General features: G+C 36.5%; 1 protein-coding gene across 1 annotated transcript in view; it reads right to left on the minus strand.

Annotated features, from left to right (window-relative positions):
- Positions 1-282: 282 nt before the first annotated feature.
- Positions 283-23,330, minus strand: part of CIR1 (corepressor interacting with RBPJ, CIR1) — a 37,792-nt gene continuing 14,744 nt past the window's right edge. The window contains exons 8-10 of the mRNA XM_047772913.1: positions 3,872-3,978; positions 2,493-2,578; positions 283-1,314 (exon numbers count right to left, since the gene is read on the minus strand). Coding sequence (XP_047628869.1) covers positions 687-1,314; positions 2,493-2,578; positions 3,872-3,978 — 821 coding nt within the window. The 3' untranslated portion in view covers positions 283-686. The remainder of the gene's footprint in view (positions 1,315-2,492; positions 2,579-3,871; positions 3,979-23,330) is intronic.

Raw genomic sequence — 23,330 nt, forward strand, 5'->3', positions numbered from 1 at the left:
CCAGTGAGGCCCATTTCAGATTTCTGATTTCCAGAACTGTATTTGTGTTAAAATTGAGGTAATCTGTTATGGCAGCATAGAAAATTAATGTATCATCCAAATGTAAATAGCTTCTTACCCTGTAGAGCAAAACACGTGAAGGGAGTTTAAAGACTTTAAGAAATACTGACCAATTCATCATTTGATTCATACTAGTGAACTTCTACAATGATTATACTTGGCTTCAAGTAAATTCAAATCTTAAAAGTAATAAATTTAATTGAAAAAAAATCAATAATTAAATTATACCAAATCAATATACTCTCATTCTTTTAATGATGTTTTGGAACAAAGAAAATGTCACACTTATATGGGGTTTTTTATCTTAGTATAGGGCACAAGATATATTTATCAACAGAAAATATTTTTACAGCTCATATTTTCAAAGATCACTTACAAATATTTGCAATTTCATTCTTATAGGATTCATGTAGTTTTGTACTTGATATGACAGCTTATAGAGATGGAAAATTAAAATAGAGGTTTTTTTTATTAGAAAGAAAATAGTACATAATTTAGCCCTTACTAAAGGTATTCAAGAAGAAAGTGGAGATATTTTTCTTTCCAGGGAATTGTCATATACAATTCTCTCCTTATTCTCTATTTCTGCTTCGTTCTCTTGGCGTCACTCTAGTATGCTTATCTCCCTAGTGCTCTCTGGGCGTTTTCTCCCCTCTGTATATATCTGTGCCATGGCTTCTGGTGTCGTTTCCTCTCTTCCGCTCTTCACTGGGACTTCGCCGTGACCGTTTTCTTATTTCTCTTGGCTTGTAGCTACCGTGACTTCTGCTTCGGCTTCTCCTATTCCTCTCATCCCTGCTCTGGCTCCTGTTTCTCCTCTCGTCTCTTCCCGATCCTCTCTTCTCTGGACTCTGGTTATGGCTTCTGGGCTTTCGGTCAGAATCAGAATGACTCCATTTGCCATTCTCCCCGGAATTCTCTTGTTTGAAAGATCTGGGCTTTTCCTTGTTACTGTGACTGCCAGAACACTCTTCATCAAGTTTTCTCTTCTTAGACTTGTCGATCTCTTCGTCAGAATCACTGCTGTTATGCCCTGAATGCTTGTTTTTCTTTCTTTTCTTCTTTTGTATGTTTTTTTCTTTGTTGTCACTCTCACTGCTGCTTTCTGAAGTCTCACTAGAGGAGGAAGAGGAGGAGGAAGAGGAAGAGGATTTGTTTTTATGTTTTTTGTGTTTACTTCTGCTCTTCTGAAGCTTTTTCTTTTTTCTATCTTTTTTCTTTTTCTTTTTTTTCTTCTCAAGTCGATCCAGCTTCCTTTTATTGGGAAAAAATAGTAATAGATTATGTAAAAATAGTCCTTTCATTGGCAAATGTAAAATTCTGAATAGACAATATAGTTTCTTAGAAGCTATTAAAAGTGGAATTCACATATAAACACATTCTTTACTTTTATTAAATGACAAATCATATTCCTCCTTTTAAATTATTCGTCACATATATAATAAGTTTAAATTAAAAAATGCATTAGTTGTCTTACTATACTTCCTTCAATAGTAATGACTAATAAAAAAATTCATACTGAAGCAGAATTTGAAATTATAAAAGTACTCTAAATAAAATAAATAGTCATCTTGGCATAAAAAAGGTTTGTGACATTAGCTGGACTCGTTGAAAGCTCAAATATAAAGCTCTAATCAGATGAAACATTAATTTTATGTATTTACTATTTTAAAATATGGAAATATTAATCAACATTATGCTATCAAAATTCAAGAGCATATTCTCCAGAAATTCTGAATTATTATCCACTTTACATTTTTTAATACTCTTTTTTAGTAACAAAATAATCAGACTAGTTTTCAACAATCATTTAGATATAAAAATAATTAGGAAATTTTATTAAGGCATTATAAATTTCTATAAAGTACTTTATTGTCTCAGAAGAGTAACTTGTTTATATCATTTGAAATAAAAATGTCTTCACTGGCTTCTGTCTAGCCATTCTCAAAACTCCAGTTATTGAGACATCATGAGCTCCCTCTATTGGACTCAGCAGACATTTTTTGGATTTTTTAATCCAGAGGTAGTCTGTTTAACAAGATTCATATTTATCTTAAATTGAGGCATTTCCAACATTCCTCATAAAATCATAAGAATGTAAAAAGAGTAACACATGGCCCACAGTATTTTCTACAAACTGCATGCAAAGACATATACAAATCTATCATGAAAAGTAAACCTACAAGTAAATCTATTTCCAAATTAAATGCTCTGAAAAATGCAGTGACCCTGTGGTATAAACTGAGTATGTAATCTTATTTTAACTTTCATATTACTGAAAGAAAGGCAAAACTGTATTACTATAGCTGTAAAATAAATCATGATACATGGCTTAAGTACCTTAAACTTAGGGTCAGAGGTGAATATGGCACTAAGATGAAACATAAGAACAAAATGTAGTTGAAATCATTAAATAGATACTTTTTAATTACCTGAGAAGTTTCTGTTTTTGTTTTGTTGTCAGTGACTTTAAAAATTCAACTTCTGGATCTTCTTCACCCTCGCTTGCAACATATTCCTGAATCAACAAACACATCATTAAACTGATAGATTATAAGACAAGTTATCAGACAGGGAACATTTACAAATAAGAAATTCTGTATTAGGGACATGCTACAGCTGAGTACGACATTTTGGATTGGAAAGTGGAATTAAAAAATGTTTGTAGGAGTTCTCACAATGGCTCAGCAGAAACAAATGTGACTAGTATCTGTGAGGACACAGGTTTGATCCCTGGCCTCACTCAGTGGGTTAAGGATCTGGTGTTGCTGTGGCTGTGGCATAGGCCGGTGGCTACAGCTCCAATTCGACCTCTAGCTTGGGACCCTCCATATGCCATGGGTGTGGCCCTAAAAAAGCAGAAAAAATGTTTGTTGCCTTCCTGCCAAAGAGGATCATGATGCACTAAGAAGTTAAATGACTGTTTTGCCACCCTTAACAGACTTTATCAGGAGAGGATGACAGAGAAACACAGGATGTTTATAGCATAGCGTCTATTCTCTCTCTTGAGTCCTAAACACTTGAGGACTTAAATACTTACTTCTAACTTAATGAAACATTAAAACCAGGAAGATCATGAACTTTATGGGAAGGTCAAAACATCCACAATTTCTGGCTTTATAATTTCAACAGTAATTATCAAATATATGATTATCCAGTATATCAGACAGTACAAATATACAATTATATAGGTTACATGTACAATCCCTAGCAATGTTTGAGAAGGAACATGGCTCTTTTCAGAGCAGCGCAAGTTTGTGCCCGTGGTAGTCTGCATTTTAGTCTCAGCTCTGTCTCTAAACAGCCACGTGACCTTAGGGAAATCACTTTAGTTCTCTGGGCTCCAGGTTCCGCATCAAATGAAATAAATGGTTTATATTAGGACGTCTACAACCCTGTAAACTCAACCATTTTCTGGGTCTACATAGTTTAGTCGAGTAACTTTAAAATATTTCCCACAATTTTGGGTTTTTTTTTTTTATACACTTCTCCCCATTGGTTCTATTTAATGTTACTTCAGGGGAAAGTTAGCAGGAGGGAAAAAGTAACCTTATCACCAGTTCAGTTAGATATTTTATCCACATAAACTCAAGAGGAGCAGTTTCATTTATTAAAATATAGGTTTAAAAACAATTTCTTACTTAGGTTAAAATAATAAAGAAGCAAAATCAAAATACATTTTAGGCATTTTCTTTGCTCTATCTTGCTTTCCTATGGATATATGCATATTGGAAAACATTAAGTAGCAATTCACAAGCAATCACATTTAGATTTATAGACATTTTCAGCTTACTGATAAAAAGATCATTACCTGTGATGGATCATTTGCGGTCAAGTTTCTCCCCAGTACATTTCGTTTCAGTGCAAACCCACTGTTTCTCATCTCCGCTATTAGCTCCGAGGGGTGCATCGATGGCCCTGTTCACAAAAATCACAGTTTGAATGTATCATTTATGTCTCTCTACCTTTTTCGGACTCCACAGTAGGAATGCAGTTGAAGCTTTGTTAAGTAAAATCACAGCTAAATCAACTCAATAATCTTCTGCTGAGCAAATAATCAGATATGATTTTCTAAAACAGCAGTCTGGAGATTCAGAATAGAAAATAATTGCATTTTTCTTTACGTGCTAGGGGATTCTCTTCTTATGTAACTTTGTCATATTGAAAAAGATACATTTAAGTGTTATCTGCTTGGCAGTTTTTAGTATAAAATCAAAGCAAAATGATAAAAGACTGCAATTAAACTTTTAATAGTTATTCTCTCAGCAAGAATTCAATTTAAAAGATACTTTTAAAGGTGCATGAGCAATTTATTATTCTAGTTTCTAAATTCAAAATTCCTACCCTTATTTATCAAGTATCAATACTGAACACATTGCCATGTGGTTGCTAATTTTCAACATACATAGACACACCACCACCCACCACACATGCACAAATGTGTGTATTCCAGTTAATCCGACACATATACATACCCAGAATTTGAAACTTCTAGTCATTAGTTTGGGGTTGGTGTAAGCAATTTTAGGCTGGCTATAGATGTGTCTGTGTTATATTTTCTACAAGCTACTGTTTCCACTTTTGCAAAATCCCGAACTTTTTGAAAAGGCAGCTTGTTTTGGTCACATAATATGCTTTTAAGATATGGACTAGGAGTTCCCATTGTGGCTAGGAACCATGAGGTTGCGGGTTCGATCCCTGGCTTTGCTCAGTGGGTTAAAGATCTAGCATTGCTGTGAGCTGTGGTGTAGGTCGCAGATGTGGCTTGGATCTGGCATTGTTGTGGCTCTGGTGTAGGCTGGCAGCCATAGATCTGATTCGATCCCTAGCCTGGGAACCTCCATATGCAGTGGGGTGCAGCCCTAAAAAGACAAAAGACAAAAAAAAAAAAGATATGGACTAAAGATTGATAAGATTGATATAATTAAAAACAATTTTTTAAAACATTTGCACTCTTTCCTCAAACATTATTAGGTTTACACAAGATAGGAGACTCTTTCCTCCTTCTTTCATATGTTCCAGCTTCATTTTGTTTTCCCTGCAGGTAGCAAATAATGCCAACATTTCATGAAAGCTTTTTAAAGTTTCTGGCTCAAATCATTACACTGGCTTAAATGAACTACACAGAGTGATACATCTGGAATACAAGGAAGATTAAGGCTGTTTCTGCCAACAAGGAGTTCATAAGGGAAGGTGGGGGATATAGAAACATTCAGAAACTGATTCTTTTGTTTGTTGATTAAATATGTCATCTAAGGAAAAAACTTTTTTTTTTTTGCTTTTTAGGGCCATACACTTGGCATACAGAAATTCCCAGGCTAGGGGTCATACTGGAGCTACAGCTGCTGGCCTATGCCACAGCCACATCAACGCAGGATCCAAGCTGAGTCTGCGACCTACACTACAGCTCACGGCAACACCAGATCCTTAACCCACTGAGAGAGGCCAGGATCAAACCCGAAACCTCATGGATCCTCGTTGGGTTCGTTAACCCCTGAACCACAAAGGGAACTCCCTAAATAGGTCATCTAATTTCTTTACCTTTTTTCTGCTTTATTGGTCTTTTACTACTTATTTACATGTTCATAAAAAACAAAAGACAAAAGGCAATAAAATCCAAATTTGTTCTCTTGTCAATATCATCTATGGTAAAAGGTTTGGTCAGATAAATTCAGGTGTAGGTTAATAACTTTTATTGGAATCTGGGCTTTACAAACATGAGTAGTCATGTTACCAAGAACAACTGAAAGTTGGCTCTAGGTATTAGGGAGAGAGAATAAGAAAAACCCTGCCTATTTTTGGAGTATGGGAAGTTAATAATGTGCTTATTTAATTTACTGGCGAATAAAAAGACTTATTTAATTGAAAACAAAATCATCATAAAGTTGTACCTTTATTTCACTGATATTAACATTTTATTTTAAAACAACATTGGATTTTTATTCTTTTCTTTTCTTTTTTCTTTTTATCGCCACACATGCAGCATGTGGAGATTCCTGAGCTAGGGGTCCGATTGGAGCTATAGCTGCAGGCCTATGCCACAGCTACAGAAACACGGGATCCGAGCTGCATCTGTGACCTACACTGCAGCTTGTGGCAATGGCAGATCCTTAACCCACTGAGTGATTCCAGGGATCGAACCTGCATCCTCAAAGACAACATTGGGTTCTTAACCTGCTGAGCCACAATGGGAACTCCTGACTTTTTTTTTTTTTTGCTATTTCTTTGAGCCGCTCCCGCGGCATATGGAGATTCCCAGGCTAGGAGTCGAATCAGAGCTGTAGCCCCCGGCCTACGCCAGAGCCACAGCAATGCGGGATCCGAGCCGCGTCTGCAACCTACCCAACAGCTCACGGCAACGCCAACGCGGATTGTTAACCCACTGAGCAAGGGCAGGGGCCGAACCTGCAACCTCATGGTTCCTAGTCGGATTTGTTAACCACTGCGCCATGACGGGAACTCCCTGATTTTTCTTTTATATGATTAATTTAACTTCTGTGGATTCCTTCATTGACTTTTTGAAAAATTACTCAACTGGGCTGATAATACTGATAATATGTTAAGTAGAAAACGGAATTTTAACTATTAGTATGGATTGCCTCTAAATGGCACAGAAGTGCTAATATAATTAATAGCTTTAAATTAATTATAGAGTGTTCACTTTAGTGGCTTCTGAAATTTCACATGTAGGAACATAATTTTATAAAGTAGAAAATGTCTTTTCTGAAGTGTCAAAACTACGTTTCCTTGTCAACAACTTTTTTAGATGTTAAATGAATTCAAAGCAAACATGCTAAGAATTAGGATAAAAACCACTCCAGTAAAGGGCCAAAGAGCTTGGCCATTATGATGAGAGGTTACTGATTTAATCAATTTTCATCAACAGATGGGTAATTTTAATAAGATGTTTTAGAAAACATGCTTTAAAAATTTTCATTACAGTACTTCCAACTACTTCAAGAAAATGATCTCTCTTTGCTGAGGCTGACATAAATTATACAGATTGTGAAACAAATATTACTCTTTGATCATTTATATTTCTCCAAAACCTCAACTAAGATTCTGTAGTACATATGCTTAGCATATACTTCCTAACCATAAGATTCTAAATACAGGGTTTAGTGAAGTAGTCGACAAACAGTACTCAATAAGTACTAACAATTATTACTTTGATCAGTAGCTATAAAACTTTTATGTTTTCACAAAAAAAATGCCCTTAACAGTAACATTTTTTCAAAAATCCAGTTGTCTTCACTTCTTTTTGTACTTAAACCTTCTCCTTCCATTATCAAAAGTTCTAGGTTTTGAATATATGACAGGTTGAATTAAGATATATTTAGCAAGATTTTCATACTTTCATGTTATTGTGACAGTGGCTACGTACAGTTAAATTGACAGAAATGACTCTAGCTCTCTGAGAACTCAAAATTTAATTGCTATAGTAGATTATATAGATATGTTGAAAAAAACAGTTTTTTAGAAACATGTTCAAAAGCAAATGACTACTTTTTGTTGATGCCTTGATAATTTAAATTACAGGTGGAGTTGGGGCTCAAGAATGTTTGGTTTGTTCTTAAATTTGCTATGGTAGGATAATTCTAGAGAATTCAGAAAAGGGGCATTTTTTTCCTGTCTTTTTCTTATTACTCAATGAATTTATTACATTTGTAATTGTACAATGATCATCACAATCCAATTTTATAGGATTTCCATCCCACAACCCCAGGGCATCCCCCCACCCCCCGAACTGTCTCCTCCGGAGACCCCAAGTTTTTCAAAGTCTGTGAGTCAGTATCTGTTCTGCAAAGAAGTTCATTCTGTCCTTTTTTCAGATTCCACATGTCAGTGAAAGCATTTGATGTTGGTATCTCATAAGGGCTCCTTTCTATATCACTTTAGCTGGGCTGGGTTAAGCCCCCATAGCATGAAAACCAGTGTTTCAACCTAGAAAAGCAGGTCCACTGAAGAAACTTTTTATTTTCTATTTTATTTATTTATTTATCTATTTATTTATTTATTTATTTATTGTCTTTTTGCCATTTCTTGGGCCACTCCTGCAGCATATGGAGGTTCCCAGGCTAAGGGTCCAATCGGAGCCATAGCTGCCGGCCTTGCCACAGCCACAGCAATGCGGGATCCGAGCCACGTCTGTGACCTACACCACAGCTCACAGCAACACCGGATCCTTAACCCACTGAGCAAGGCCAGAGATCGAACCCGCAACCACATGGTCCCTACTCAAATTCGTTAACCACTGAGCCACTACGGGAACTCCTGAAGAAACTGTTTTTAACATTCATTAATTTTGCAAACTTTCTTTGCTGTGATATGTGGACAAGCATCAAAATTCTGATTGATTGTGACTGTAGTACTCAGGTCCTGATTGGACCCAGACTATTTTCTACTAGAAAAATACCATGAAGTCAGTGGCACAGAAAAGAAAAATTCTCAGAAGGCAAACAATGTTGTACAAAATTACGTATGAAAAGGGTTTAATCTATTCATTAAGAGCATTCATTTTTATAGAACTAATAAACAAAAGCAAGAGAAGGTAAAAAATGTTCCGTAGTAAAATTGGTATTTTATCAGAGAACAATACAGGAGTTAAAAGTGCTGGCTAGGAGGAAGGCCCTATCACTGATGCCACAGTTAGAGGACACAGCCCCAGGTGACTGCCACCAACTGCACAGGAAGAAGATGAACACTGAAGGGAGAGGTACTTCTGGTGTTTCACTGCTAGCTTAGGTCCATCTGCTCTTCCCAAGGACACACTTTCATTCAAAGTTCATCATTCCTTTCAAACGAAGCACTACCTTCTATAATTTTATCGTTTTCAGAAGGAGAAGAGAGGACCATGAGTTGTATGTTAGGTAAGGCTGTTTTAGAAACACTTCTCCCCTCCTCCTGCCAAATCTAACACAATTTAACTTATAAACTGCTACTGTTTGCTAAAAATAAAATGTTCTGGAGTAAATATCATCTTGTGTGCTGTGACAGAGGTGATCTATTTTTCCCTTCTAGTTGTGTGTGTGTCCCCAAACTTTATACAATGAAAAATTTCAAACCTAGAGAAAATGTAAAGAGCCCTACATACTTACCACACAGCTTCAAGAATTATCAATATTTTGTCTTTTTTTTTGTTTTATCGATTACCTGCAACATTTTTTGTTTCTTTTTTAATAGAGTATTTTAAATAAAATTTCAGACATCATTTCGATATATAAATCACTAATAAATATTATGGGCTATTTCTTAAAAATAAAACCCTAACACCTTTGTTACATTTATTAATACTGACAGTTTTAGAATATCATCTAATATCCAGTCAACATTCACATTGTCCCAATTGTCTCAAAGTATTTTTACAGTTGCCTTGTTCAGATCAGGATCCAAACAAGGTCCACACATTACATTTGGTTCATTTAGCTCTTAAGTCTCTCTCTCTCTGGGGTATAAATGACACATACCTTAAACCTCTTTTAATCTAAAAAAATTTAGCCATTTTTCCCTCCACCCCTCCCCCCCCCCACTGCTATTCATTTGCTGAAGAAACTGGGTCATTTGTCCTATAGAATTTCTCCAATTCTGGATAGTGACTGATGTCATTTAATATGTTCTCTTAGCCTCTGTATTTCCTGTAAACTAGTAGTTAGATCTAGAGGCTTTTTATTAAATTATTTTGGTATTTTATACCATATACTTTGGAGGAATATATGGAAAATTCTCTAAAGTTCAGATTCAGGAAAATGACACCTGAAAATAAATGCATTTTTGCTAATTAACTAGACTAAGCAAGAAAGGCTAAGACTTCAACCTGGTATGTTCCTGCTTTCACCATGTATTTATTGTAGTCATAGTAACAGTGATATAACCTTTAAGATGTGTGTGTTTTAAAAAAAAGGAGTTCCCACCGAGGTGCAGTGGGTTAAGAAACCAACTGCAGTGGCTTGAGTCGCTGCAGAGGTGCGGGTTTGATTCCTGGCTGGGTGCACTGGGTTAAAGGAGATGGAGTTGCTGCAACTGTGGCATAGGTCGCAGCTGTAGCTTGGCCCTTTAATGGGTGTGGCCATTAAAAAAGAAAATCCCAAACACATCAAAATAAATTATGATTCTTACTTCCATGAAAAGTACATTTATTCTTTCTTTCCTAAAGTTAAATTAACTATATATAGTGAAAAAGCCACTCCCTGTCACTAAATGTAAAAAGGACACTCAGAGACGCTAGTTACTAGTTACCTGATCAAGAGGGAGAATTATGAAGAATTACCTTAGACTTACATTTGATTCCGAACATTACCTAACCTTTTTGCTTAAAAGAAAGCTTATGGAGAGTTATCTTTAAAAAAGACTGAAAAGGGGGGCACAGTAGGAGCATGTAACACAAGTCCCAGGGAAAAAGTGAACAAAGCTATTAATAAAGTGCGTGGGTGATTTTTATTTATATAGATGAGAATGTTTTATGTATGATTTTCTAAAGGTTATGCAAGAACCAATTGTGCTGAATTGTAATAAAACTGCTCCATACTGGGAATTTTCCTGACACACTGCCAGTTCATCTTGGTGGAGGCTCGAAACAATAGGGTTTCTTATTGCCCTTATCCTGAGTTCATACTGAAGACAGCTGATTTGATCTCTATTAAGACATACAATGTAAAGGAAAAATTAAACATTTTATTTTTGTCTGTGTCTGGAAAATACAAAAAAGTAAAAGGCACAAAGAAACTGCCCTTACTGTATGCCAGTGAAAAACACTAGCATTAAAAATAACCCTGCCTTTCAGAATCAATAACATTAAAGATATTTGAGTTATATTGGATTCTGTCTTTAAACTTACATTTTCAACTTAATTTACATGCAGGTACTTTAGTGATGATACCTCCATCACTCAATAGTAAAGAGAATAAAGTGAATTCATAGTCCTAGAGGACTAAGAAAAATCATTTGCGTTGTGATGAACACGAAGTATTACAAGTCGGCCCTATGTGTTAAAGAAGTTATGAGACTATGGATGTTCTTGAAAAGTTATGCATCCATAAACCTCAAAAAACTGAATCAAAGAAGTCAGACATAGGAGAATATATACTGTATGAGTCCACTTACACGAAGTTCATTAATAGGTGAAGGTAATATATGAGGTTAGAAATTAGAGGAGTGGCTATAGGTGTAGAAGGCCAACTGGAAAGGGACAGTAAGGTATTTACTAGGGAGATGGCAATGCTCTATGCTCTACATCTTGTCAGAGACATTGGTTACATGTGTGCATCATTTGTCAAACTCAAATTCTACACTTAACATCAGCGCATTCAACTTTTAAAAAAAAGTTACACTGGATATTTTAAATCAATCGGCAGTAATTACTGAATGACTAAGTTACTGTAGACTCTCACTAGACTTCTATACTAGGTCTCTCTCAAATTACGGAGTGAGCTCTGCATAGGGAATTTCAACTTTCTTATTCCTGGTATATAACATAAAGTGATTTTACAAATCAATATGTAGTACCAAGGGCTTATTATTTTATCTCAGTAGGTACTTAAGAAATAAAGAATAGAGGGAATTCCTGTTGTGGTTCAGTGGGTTAAGAGTCCTACTGGTATCCATGAGGATATAGGTTTGCTCCCTGGCTTTGCCCAGTGAGTTAAAGGATTTGGCGTTGCCATAAGCTGTGGTGTAGGTTGCAGACATGGCCTGGATCTGGCGTTACTGTGGCTGTGGCACAGTCCAGCAGCTACAGCTCTGATTTGACCCCTAGCCCGGGAACTTCCATTGCCTCGGGTGTGGCCCTAAAAAAGACCAAAAAGAAAGAAAAAAGAAATAAAGAATAGAGAACTTGGGGAGGCCCCTGGTGGCTCATCGGGTTAAGGATCTGGTGTTGTCACTGCTGTGGCGTGGGTTTGATCCCTGGCCTGGGAACTTCTGCATACTGTGGGCATGGCACCCCCACCCCCCCAAAAAAACCCACGCAGACCTAAGTAGCAAAATAAAATAGAAATTATTTTCCCACGCAAGTCTGATGACTGTCTTTATCCATTCATTTATTGAAGAGAAAGAAGAGTGTGAGATAAATTCTGCTAGCACAGCAGGATGGCTTCCTAATGGTCAGGGAAAGCCAAACGAAGTTGGCTTCTTTTTATAGCCAGAGAGTGGGGGAAGGGGCAGTGTGGTTCTCCTGGTTTGCTAGGGGTCTGAAACATTCCTCACTCCTGATGAGGGTCTGCTTAAGTAAGCCTGATGACGATCTTAAAAACAAAAAACAAAACAAAAAAAAAACCAGAGAACTTGGTTTTAACCTTCAAGGTTATAATCATTTTGGGAAAGTTAGTTCATATAAGAGAACAGGAAAAATATAAATTGTAAATTTTGTGTTATAAGATATATACAGAGAATAATATGATAGACAGTGATGTTTAGAATAGGTAGCAAGACCTTTACATTCAGTTACTCACTAAACTATTATTTACTAAGCATGTACATTACACAAGACACTGGGAACAAAAGATAAATAATATACAGTCCCTATTTCAGGAAAGCTTATCCTTTCTAGGAAAGAACTAGAAACGGAGTTTGACTTTCAAACTCTCATAGGTTTAGAAAAAGGTAAAAAATATGGCACTCTAAATGAGTGGGACATGATGAAGGTTCATGTTAAGTTTGATTTGGGTAGAAGAATTAATATTTACTAGGTAGACTACATTTCATTCATTCTTTTTTTCCCAGGTAATCACTAGCTAACTTAATTTACTTGAAGCTAGCAGACCTTGAGTAAATGGAATGATATTAATAGGAAGAGTCATGTAAAAGAGAGTTATGACTGTGATCTGAGAATCATAATACCCCTTTGAGATTAGAGGAGAGAGCCTCCACTGGCCTCACACATATCTTTAACACAGAGCAGAGCCATTTACTGACAAAACAGGACTGTGATTAATTTGTTAATATCAATGGAATTTCAACACACTGCCACTTTAAAAAAATTTAATCGTTGAATTATAATAGTGCTTATAAATAGTTCAAAATGAGTAACCACTGGTAATCACTTAGAATAGCCAAAATTTAAAGTACTAATCAAGAGCTCAATGTGACCTTTGAAACACTATGAATTGACAAGTTTTACTGAATAATCTCTTTAACAGGCTAATATTTCTTTGGTGCTATTTAGCTTACTCCTACATTTAAAAAAAATATGTTTCTGACTGATCAACTATATATATATTTTTTAACAGGTATAATTGATTTACCATATTGTGTTAGTTTCAGGTATATAGCAAAGTGATTTGGTTATTCAGATATCATGTACATACCTATATTCTTTTCCATTATAGTTTATTATAAGACATTAAATATTATTTCCTGTGCTATACAGTAAATCCTTATTGTTTATCTACTTTATACACAGTATGTGCATCTGTTAATCCTCTACTCCCAATCTACCCTGCCCCCCCTTTCCTTTGGTAACTATAAGATTGTTTTCTATGTCTGTGAGTCTGCTTTTGTTTTGTAAATAAGTTCATTTATACTACTTTTTAGATTCCACATATAAGTGACATCATATAATATCTGTTTCTCTGTTTGACTTATTTCACTCAGTATAATGATCTCTAGGTCCATCCATGTTACTGCAAATGGCATTATTTCATTCTTTTTTATGGCTGAGTGATGACTGACAAGGGCTTAATTCCCAAAATATACAAATAGCTCATATAACTCAATAACAAAAAAACAAATAACCCGATCAACTACATATTAAAGAAGAAGTGGTACCTAACTTTACTTCTTTATTTTGAGGTCAATCCTTTATTTATTTATTAGTTTTAATATCTGACTATTTGAGAAGTTTAACTGGATTCTGGTAACACAAATACTGTAAAATTATGTTGAAGGATCAAAAAAAATTCTGCCATCAGATGTAGGGCTATTTCAGTAGCTATGCTGAGAAGATTCAACTTCTTCAAGGAGTTACATAAAAGAACTCTGTTAACAGATACTGCAACAGAAGGGCAACCGAGTTTATCATCTTTCTTTCTAAAGAAAGTCCCTCCAGCATTTTCCTTGGTGTCTTTCTATTACAAGTTAATGATCAGACAATTATTGTGTTAAGCTTTCCAAACACATTCTCAAGTAACAAAAATTCCTCCAACATGAAACACTGAAGGAAAAGATGGAGGAGCAGCATATGGGAGCTCTGTTGCAGAAAACTGCTATTGCTGCTACGGCTTCATGTAACATTCTTCAAGAAAAATTAGGTCAAGAGTTAGGGGAAATCAGACAAGGAAAAGAGTGCTGATAGACAAACAAATGTTTGAAACAAGTATAAAGTAATACTTTCCTCAATTTACGGTATTTATTCATTTTCACATTATTTAAACATACAAAAGCTTTGGCTAAATAAGACTTGAAACATTAAGTACCAATCATCATTTTAGTCATTAGTGGTATGGCTGGATCTCATACTTAGCATTACAAAGAAAAACAAATTTTTGTATATGTCAAGAATATCTAGTGATACCATTTTGAATTTAAAAACGTACTTTTACTGTAAACCAACTATAGTGGAAAAAATAAAAATCATTTTGAAAAATAAAATAAAAATGTACTTTTATTAAAAATGTGAAATTTACTATGTTATCATATAGTCAGTTCCAAATAATCTTTTTTTTTTTTTTTCTTTTTCAGCTGCATCTGCTGCACGTGGAACTTCCTTGGCCAGGGACTGAACATGCACACCAGCAGTAACCTGAGCCACTGAGCCAAGACAATGCCAAGTTATTAATCCACTGCACCACTGCGAGAACTTCCAAATATCCTTAAAATTGGAGCTAAGTTTAAAAAATGGCAAAGTAACTTTAAATACATAGCAACTTAAATCTAAAAAAAGAACCCTCAAATAATTAGTACAATATGAAACATGTTAACAAATTTGGACTCAATGTTTCTTCACTTTTACACTGCTTTTATAACTTTTACGTGTCAGTCCATTATATAAAGAGCTTGAAATCTCTCTCATTCTCATAAGAAGAAAAAAACTGAAAAAATTAAAAATGAACAAATCTTAGATCTATTAGAGAACTGAGGTCACAGGGCAAATCACTGCCCCCCAGAACAGAGAGACAGGCAATACAGAAATTCAGTTTATCAGGACCAGAAACCACCAACAGAGCCCACAGAGCCAGCAACTGGTAGAAATACCAGTTCTAAATATCCTTTAACGATAAGTGACTATTGCTGGAGACTGATGAGCAAGGACTAGTTTGAGAGATGAAAACTCCTGGGAGCTCAACTTTAAAGGGACCTCCACACTTTTGTGAGTTTTACTTCCAGGAGCCCCACAAGGTTCTCACTGTGACCATCAAAGGATAATCCCCTTGTACTTCCCTCCCAACAGTGGGAAAGGAAAAGTAACCATCTTGAAATATGCCCAGAGCATTCTGTTGTCCTGAACAAATGTTCATCCTCAAAGGAAGCTATTTCACCAGAGCTTAACCCATGGGGAGGGAAGAAAAAAGATGACAAGTGGGTGGAAAAAAGCTGAGAAGCTCTTGTCATGGTTACAGTCCAGGGGCAGGGGCCCACTAAGAGTGAGACCTAGTCATAGGATTATAGAATGCTTCCCGTCCCCCAAGATCTTACCACCACATCAGTAGGGATCCTGTAAAATAACAGAAGATTACAACTGAAGCCAGGCGCAGCTTCTACTAAAAGACTCTAAGGAAACCCAAAGATAACAGAGGAGACAAAAACAAGGACACTAGAGGAAATTTATCCTCTAAAATCTACAGTTACAGCAAAGAATAAACACAATATAATTCCTAAACATAAAATTCCACACTAAAGGCTCAGTTCTGTCTACCTGATACATCATGTCTGGCTTTCACCAAAAAATACAAGTATGCTAATAGGCAAAAATACAGTTTGGAGAGACAAAGAAAGCATTGGAATCAAACTCTGCTATGATAGAGATCCTGGAATTATCAGATTGGGAATCTAAAATAACTAAGATTCATGCTAATGAAAAGGTGGACAAAATGCAAGACATGAGTTAATGTAATAAGCTGAGAAATGGAGTCTGAGAAAGAATCTAACGGAAATGCTAGAAATAAAAAACACTAATATATGGAGTTCCCATTGTGGCGCAGTAGAAATGAATCCGACCAGGAACCAGGTTTCAGGTTTGATCCCTGTCCTTGCTCAGTGGGTTAAGGATCCAGTGTTGCCGTGAACTGTGGTGTAGGTCACAGACACGGCTCGGATCTGGCATTGCTGTGGCTCTGGTGTAGGCTGGCAGCTACAGTTCCAATTAGACCCGTAGCCTGGGAACCTCCATATGCTGTGGGTGTGGCCCTAAAAGGACAAAAAGACAAAAAACAAACAAACACAAACCACTAATATAAATGAAGACTGCCTTTGATGAGCTTATCAGTAGACTAGGCATAACTGAGGAAAGAAGTGGTAAATTTTTTAGACAGATCAATAGAAACTTCCCAAACTGAAAATTCAAAAAAAAAAAAAAAAAAGAAAGAAACCAAAATATCCAAAAACTGTAGGAAACTACAAAAGGTATAACATATGTACAATAGGAACACCAGAAGAGAGAAGAGAGAAAAGAACAGAAAAAGTATTTGAAATAATAATGCTGAGATGTCTCAGGACTAATAGTAAATAACCAAACCACAAATCAAAGAAGCTCAGAGAACACCAAGCAGAATAAATACCAAAAAATCTATACCTAGGTATATGATATTCAAACTGCAGAAAATCAAAGATGAAGAGAAAAGCTTGAAAGATGCCAGAGGGGGGAAAAAACCTTACTGAAAAAGGAACAAGGATAAAAATTATATCAGCTTTCTCTTAAGAAACTATGCAAACAAGAGGAGAGTGGGGTGAAATATTTAAAGGTTAAAAGGAAAATCCTACCAACACAGCAATCATCCATTATACATAAAGAAAGGAAGAACATTTGAGAAGAAATAAATAAAATGATGAAGTATTTTCTTTTTCTTTACTTTTTTTCTTTTCTTTTTAGGGCCGCCCTCGTGGCATATGGACGTTCCCAGGCTAGGGGTCGAATCAGAGCTACAGTTGCTAGCCTACACCATAGCTCATGGCAACACTGGATCCTTGGCCCAGTGAGTGAGGTCAGGGATAGAAACCACATCTTCATAGATACTAGTCGGGTTTGTTTCCAGTGCAGCACAATGGGAACCCCTATTTTTCCTATTTTTAACTGATCTAACAGATAACATTTTATTCAAAATGATAACTGCAACAATACATTGGATGCATTATAACTTACGGATAAATGAAATATATAACAGCAATGTTATAGGAGACAGGAAGAAGGAAATGTGTTACATAACAGAAACTGGTTTACTCTGTTATAAGGTACTGGCACTACCTGTAAAGTGGTATAGCTTTATTTTTAAGTGGACTTAGATTAGTTATAAAAACATATTGCAGGAGTTCCCACTGTGGCACAGTGGAAATGAATCCAACTAGGAACCATGAGGTTGCAGGTTTGATCCCCAGCTTCGCTCAGTGGGTTAAAGATCCGGTGTTGCAGATGAAGCTCAGATCCTACATTGCTGTGGCTCTGGCGTAGGCCAGCAGCAACAGCTCCAATTAGACCCTTAGCCTAGGAACCTCCATATGCCACGGGTTCAGCCCTAAAAAGACAAAAAAAGAACCCCCCCCCCAAAAAAAAACAAAAACCAACCCCACACCATACTGCAAATTCTAGGGTGACTACTAAAATTGAAAAATAATGCAGTATAACCTATAAGTTAAGAGAGGAGAGAAATACTCAATTAAAACTAGAGAAAACAGGAGAGTGGAAGACAAAAACCATGAACAAGAGCAACCAATAGAAACAATTACATATATGGTAGATCTTAATGTTAATTCTATCAATGATAGACCTAATTATGTTGTCTACAAGAAAACCCAATTTAAAAATAAAGACAGAGATTAAAAGTAGGATTTCTTTGAAGTTCACTGTGGCAGAGTAGGTTAAGGATCTGGTGCAGCATTGGGGTGCAGGTTCAATCCCTGGCCCAGGAATTTCCAAATGTCATGGGTGCGGCCAAAATCCAAATGTTGTGGGTGTGGCCAACAACAACAAAAAAAGCTGATTTCAGATAAAGCAGATTTCAGACCAAGGAAATTTATCAGGATAAAAAGAGACAATTACATAATGAAAAAGGGGTTCCTTCTCCAAGACATAACAATCTCAAATGTGTATGCACCTAACAACATCATTAAAACATGTGAGGCCAAAACTAATAGACAAATACTTTTAGAAAAAGACAAATCCACTATTATAGTTGGAGACTTCAATGTTCCTCAATCAGAAATGGACACATCTAGCAGCAGAAAATTAGCAGGATATAGTTGAACAGCACCATCTATCAACTGGATCTAATTGTTATTTATTGAATACTTCATCCAACAACAGCAGAATACATATTCTTTTTCTTTTTTTCTTTTAGGGCCACACTCGAACATGGAGATTCCCAGGCTAGGGGTCTAATCAGCTACAGCTGTAGGCACAGCCACAGCCACAGCAATGCCAGATTCAAGCCTCATCTGCCACCTACACCACAGCTCATGGCAATGCCGGATCCTTAACCCACTGAGAGAGACCAGGGATCGAACCCGCAACCTCATGGTTTCTAGTCAGATTCATTTCCACTGCACTACAATGGGAACTCTTCCCACATTCTTCTTAATTAAGCTCATATGGAACATTCACCAAGACCACATTCTGAGTCATAACTTTAACATACATGTTAATATATGTAAAAGAACAGATATCATACAAAGAATGCTTTCAACCAAAACGGAATTAAACTAGAAACCAATAATAGAATGATAGCCATAAAATTAAAAAAAAATTGGATATTAAAAATACTTCTAGGGAGTTCCTATGGAGGCTCAGCAGTAATGAACCCAACTAGTATCCATGAGGACACGGTTCAATCCCTGGCCTTGCTTGGTGGGTTAAAGATCCGACATTGCCGTGAGCTGTGGTGTAGGCTGAAGACATGGCTCAGATCCTGCATTGCTATGGCTGTGGCATAGGCTGGCAGCTACAGTTTGATTTGACCCCTAGCACAGGAACTTCCATATGCTGTGGGTGCAGCCCTAAAAAGAATCCTCCCTCCCCAAAAGCAAAACCCACACTTCTAAATAACACACTGATAGAAGTCTCAAGAGAATCAACAAAATGCAAATGCAAATACAACTGCTTTATAACAAAGAACATGGGGGCCTTTGTTCCCAGTTTGTGAAAGCCTCTAAATTGTCAAGATTTCCTGAGTAATAGGAGTGTTTTTGCTACTTATGGTGAGCCCCTAGATACAGTCTCCTAAGGAGATGACTCAGGATGGGGCTGGCTACACCAGAAAGGCCAACCATGTGATCAGAAGGTTAGAGTTTTTCAGCCACATGATGTTAGCCTGACCTCTGGGAGAAGTAAAGACTAGAGACTGAGTTCAACCACAAGGCCAATGATTCAATGAATCATGCCTATGTAATTAAACCCTAATAAAAACTCTGGACAGCCTGGGTGAGCTACCCTGGTTAACAATACTCTGTGCATATTGGTGTACACTGATGTATAAGGAAGACAACATGTCCAGACTCCATGGAGAGAGGACACGAGAAGCTACATGTTTGGGGTAGGGAGGAGCAAGGCAATTTTGTGTTAGAGTATGAAATTTAAAGGCAAAGAAAGTGATATGAAAACCACTTTCTTTACTACATATTGAATGATTCCATTTATATGAAATGTCTAGAACAGACAATCATAAAAAAGTAGAAAGTAGATTAGTGGTTGCTTAGGACTGGGGAAATCAGGCACTGGGGATGAGAATTAAAGAATATAGGGTTTCATTTTGTGAAATTAAAACGTTTTAAAATTGACCATGGTAATGGATGTGCAACTGTGTGAATATACAAATTCAAAGGCATGGAACTAAATACTTTAAATGAGTAAACTATATAGCATGTAAATTATAATTCAGTAAGGCTATATATTTATGTTTTGTTTGTTTGTTTTGTTTTTTTTTGTCTTTTTAGGGCTACACCCATGGCATATGGAGGTTCCCAGGCTAGGGGTCAAATTAGAGATGAAGCTGCACCACAGCTCAAGACAATGCCGGATCCTCAACCCACTGAGCGAGGCCAGGGATCAAACCTGCGGCCTCATGGATCCTAGTCAGATTTGTTTCTGCTGAGCCACAATGGGAACTCCAGTAAAGCTATTTAAAAAACACTTTCTTGGAGTTCCCATTGTGGTTCAGTGGGTTAAAAACTGACATAGTCTTCATGAGGATGCCAGTTCAATCCCTGGCCTCACTCAGTGGGTTAAGGATCCAGTGTTGCCTCAGGCTGCAGTGTAGGTTGCAGATGTGCCTTGGATCTGTTGTTGATCTGGCTGTGGCACAGGCCTGCAGCTGCAGCTCTGATTTGACCCCTAGTCTGGAAACTTCCATAAGCTGCAAGTGTGGCTGTTTACGGGAAAAAAAAAAAAAAAAATCCCCACTTGCTCAGAAAATGAAAAGACAAGCCACAGACTTGGAAAAGATATCTGCAGAAGACACATCTGATAAAGGACTGTTATCCAAAATATATAAAGAACTCTTTAAACTCAACAATAAGAAAACAACCCAATTTAAAAAAAAAAAGGCCAGGAGTTCCCATCATGGCTCAGTGGAAACAAGTCTGACTGGTATCCATGAGGACACAGGTTCAATCCCTGTCCTTGCTCAGTGGACCAAGGATCTAGCGTTGCTGTGAGCTGTGGTGTAGGTTGAAGATGCGACTTGGATCTGGAGTTGCAGGGCTGTGGCCAGCAGCTACAGCTCCAATTCAACCCCTAGCCTGGAAACCTCCATATGCTGCAAGTGTGGCTGTTAAAAAAAAAAAAAAAAAGGCCAAAGGCCTTAACAGATACCTCATTAAGAAGGTATACAGATGGGAAGTAAGTATATGAAAATATGTGCTGCATAATATGTCATCAGGGAAATGCAGAACAATGAGATACCTCTACACACTTATCAGAATGGCCAAAAGCCGTAACACTAACGATGCCAAATGCTGGTGAGAATGTGGATCAACAGGAACTCTCATTCATTGTTGGTAGGAATGTATAATGGTACAGCTACTTTGGAAGACAGTTTGGCCATTTCTTATAAAACTAAATATACTCAACATATAATCCAGCAATCATGTTTCTTCGTATTTACTCAAATGAGTTGAAAACATGACCACACAAAAATGTGCACACAGATATTTATAGCAGCTTTATGTGTAACTGCCAAAACATGGAAACAGACAAGATGTCCTTCAGCAGGTGAATGGACCAATAAACTGTGGTATAACCAGACATTAGGCTATTATGCAGCACTAAAAAGAAACGAGCTATCAAGTCGTGAAAATGGAGGAGACTTAAATGCATATTACTAAGTGAAAGAAGCCAATCTGAAAAGGCTACACACTATAGATTCCAATTCTATGACCTTCAGGACAAGGTGAAACTATGGAGACAATAAAAAGACAAGTGGTTAACAGGGGTGAGAGGAGAGGGAGGGATGAACACTCAGAGCACAGATGGTTCTTTAGGGCAGTGAAACTACTCTGTTTGATACTATAATGGTGGATAGATGCCATTGTACATTTGTCCAAACCCATGAAATGTACAACACCAAGAGTGAGCCCTAAGGTAAACCATGGACTCTGAGTGATAATGATGTGTCGATGTAGGTTCATCAACTGTGACAAATGTACCTCTCTGTTGGAGGACATTGATAAAACAGGAGGTTACACATTTGTAGAGGCAGGTGGTATGTGGGAATTCTCTAGGCTTTTCTCTCCATTTTGCTATGAACCTAAAACTGCTCTACAAGATAAGTCTATTAAAAGAAATAAAACTGAAACAAAATAAACAAAAAGATTAAGCAGGAGGCATACATATATACGTGACTATTAACTCTATTAAGAAAGCCCAAAAAACCCACCAAAAAACCAAAAAACCCTACTTGCTTTGTTGAAGACTGCCACTGTGGATTTTGAAAATGATATTTAATTTAAATATATATGAAAAACATGAGAAAGTAACAGAAGGCTAAGAGGCAATGATAAGAATGAGAGTTATAGAGTATACACAAAAGGCAGGTGGACTGGCTATTCAGTTATGTTTTAATATAAAAATACTTCATAAAAATTCAGTCACCACTGAGGCTTGTAAATTTTATACATAATTTTGATATATCTAGAGTGGACAAAAACTTATAAAGTTAAGATGATCTTATCAGTAGAAAAGATATTCTAAACCAGCTTAGCCAAAAGAAGCATTTTGATTGCTTAATTTAACTTTGTAAAGGAGAAGGAAATCTTATAGCTGGTCTCTGTAAACCTCACAGCTGGAACATTCTAACAGCACCTTGCAGTTTCCAGTGATCAAAGTAAGTTACTTTATATACTAAACTAAGAATTTCATAATAGAAATAATGTAACACCAGGGGGTGCAGTTATCATGAAATAATTACACTCCTGGGAGATTACAGGCACAAGGCTGTACCCCAGGGGTGTGATTATCCCATGATAACCACATCCACGGAAATTGCCTTATTGCAAAAATAATCTCTATTCACTGGTGAGACATTATTCAATAGGTGATTTTTTTAAATGAAAAGATTTTTTAGCTTGAATCAGCAAGTGGATTAGGAAATTGGCCAGTTTACTTTTCATTGCATTCAAATTCAGAATATAACATCATTATTTGCTTTCCTATTTGATATAGCAGAGTATTTTTTATTTTGTTTTAGAGAAACCTTTAACTAACACTAACTATTAGTGTTAGTTAAGTGGTACTACTAAATTCAGGTCAAACTTTAAAGGTATTAAGTGAGCAATACAATTTTAACAGTCCATTGCCTTAACAATCAGCAATACAATTTTAAATAACTTGTTTCTATGTATAATTTTTTTTTTTTTTGGTCTTTTAGGGCCACACCCAGGCTGGGGGTGGAATCAGAGCTATAACCGCTGGCCTACATCACAGCCACAGCAACACAAGATCCTTAACCCACTGAGTGAGGCCAGCGGTCGAAACTGCATCCTCATAGATGCTAGTCAGATTCGTTTCTGCTGAGCCACGATGGAAACTCCTATGTATAATTTTTAATTCTTCTAAAAATATTCATTTAAAAATTAAAAATATACAGCCACTCTTAATGTTTTAGTCTCTTTCCCAGCATTTTAATTTTTCTAAA

Source organism: Phacochoerus africanus, chromosome 3 (assembly GCF_016906955.1).
Source record: "Phacochoerus africanus isolate WHEZ1 chromosome 3, ROS_Pafr_v1, whole genome shotgun sequence".
NCBI classification, from domain to species: Eukaryota; Metazoa; Chordata; class Mammalia; order Artiodactyla; family Suidae; genus Phacochoerus; species Phacochoerus africanus.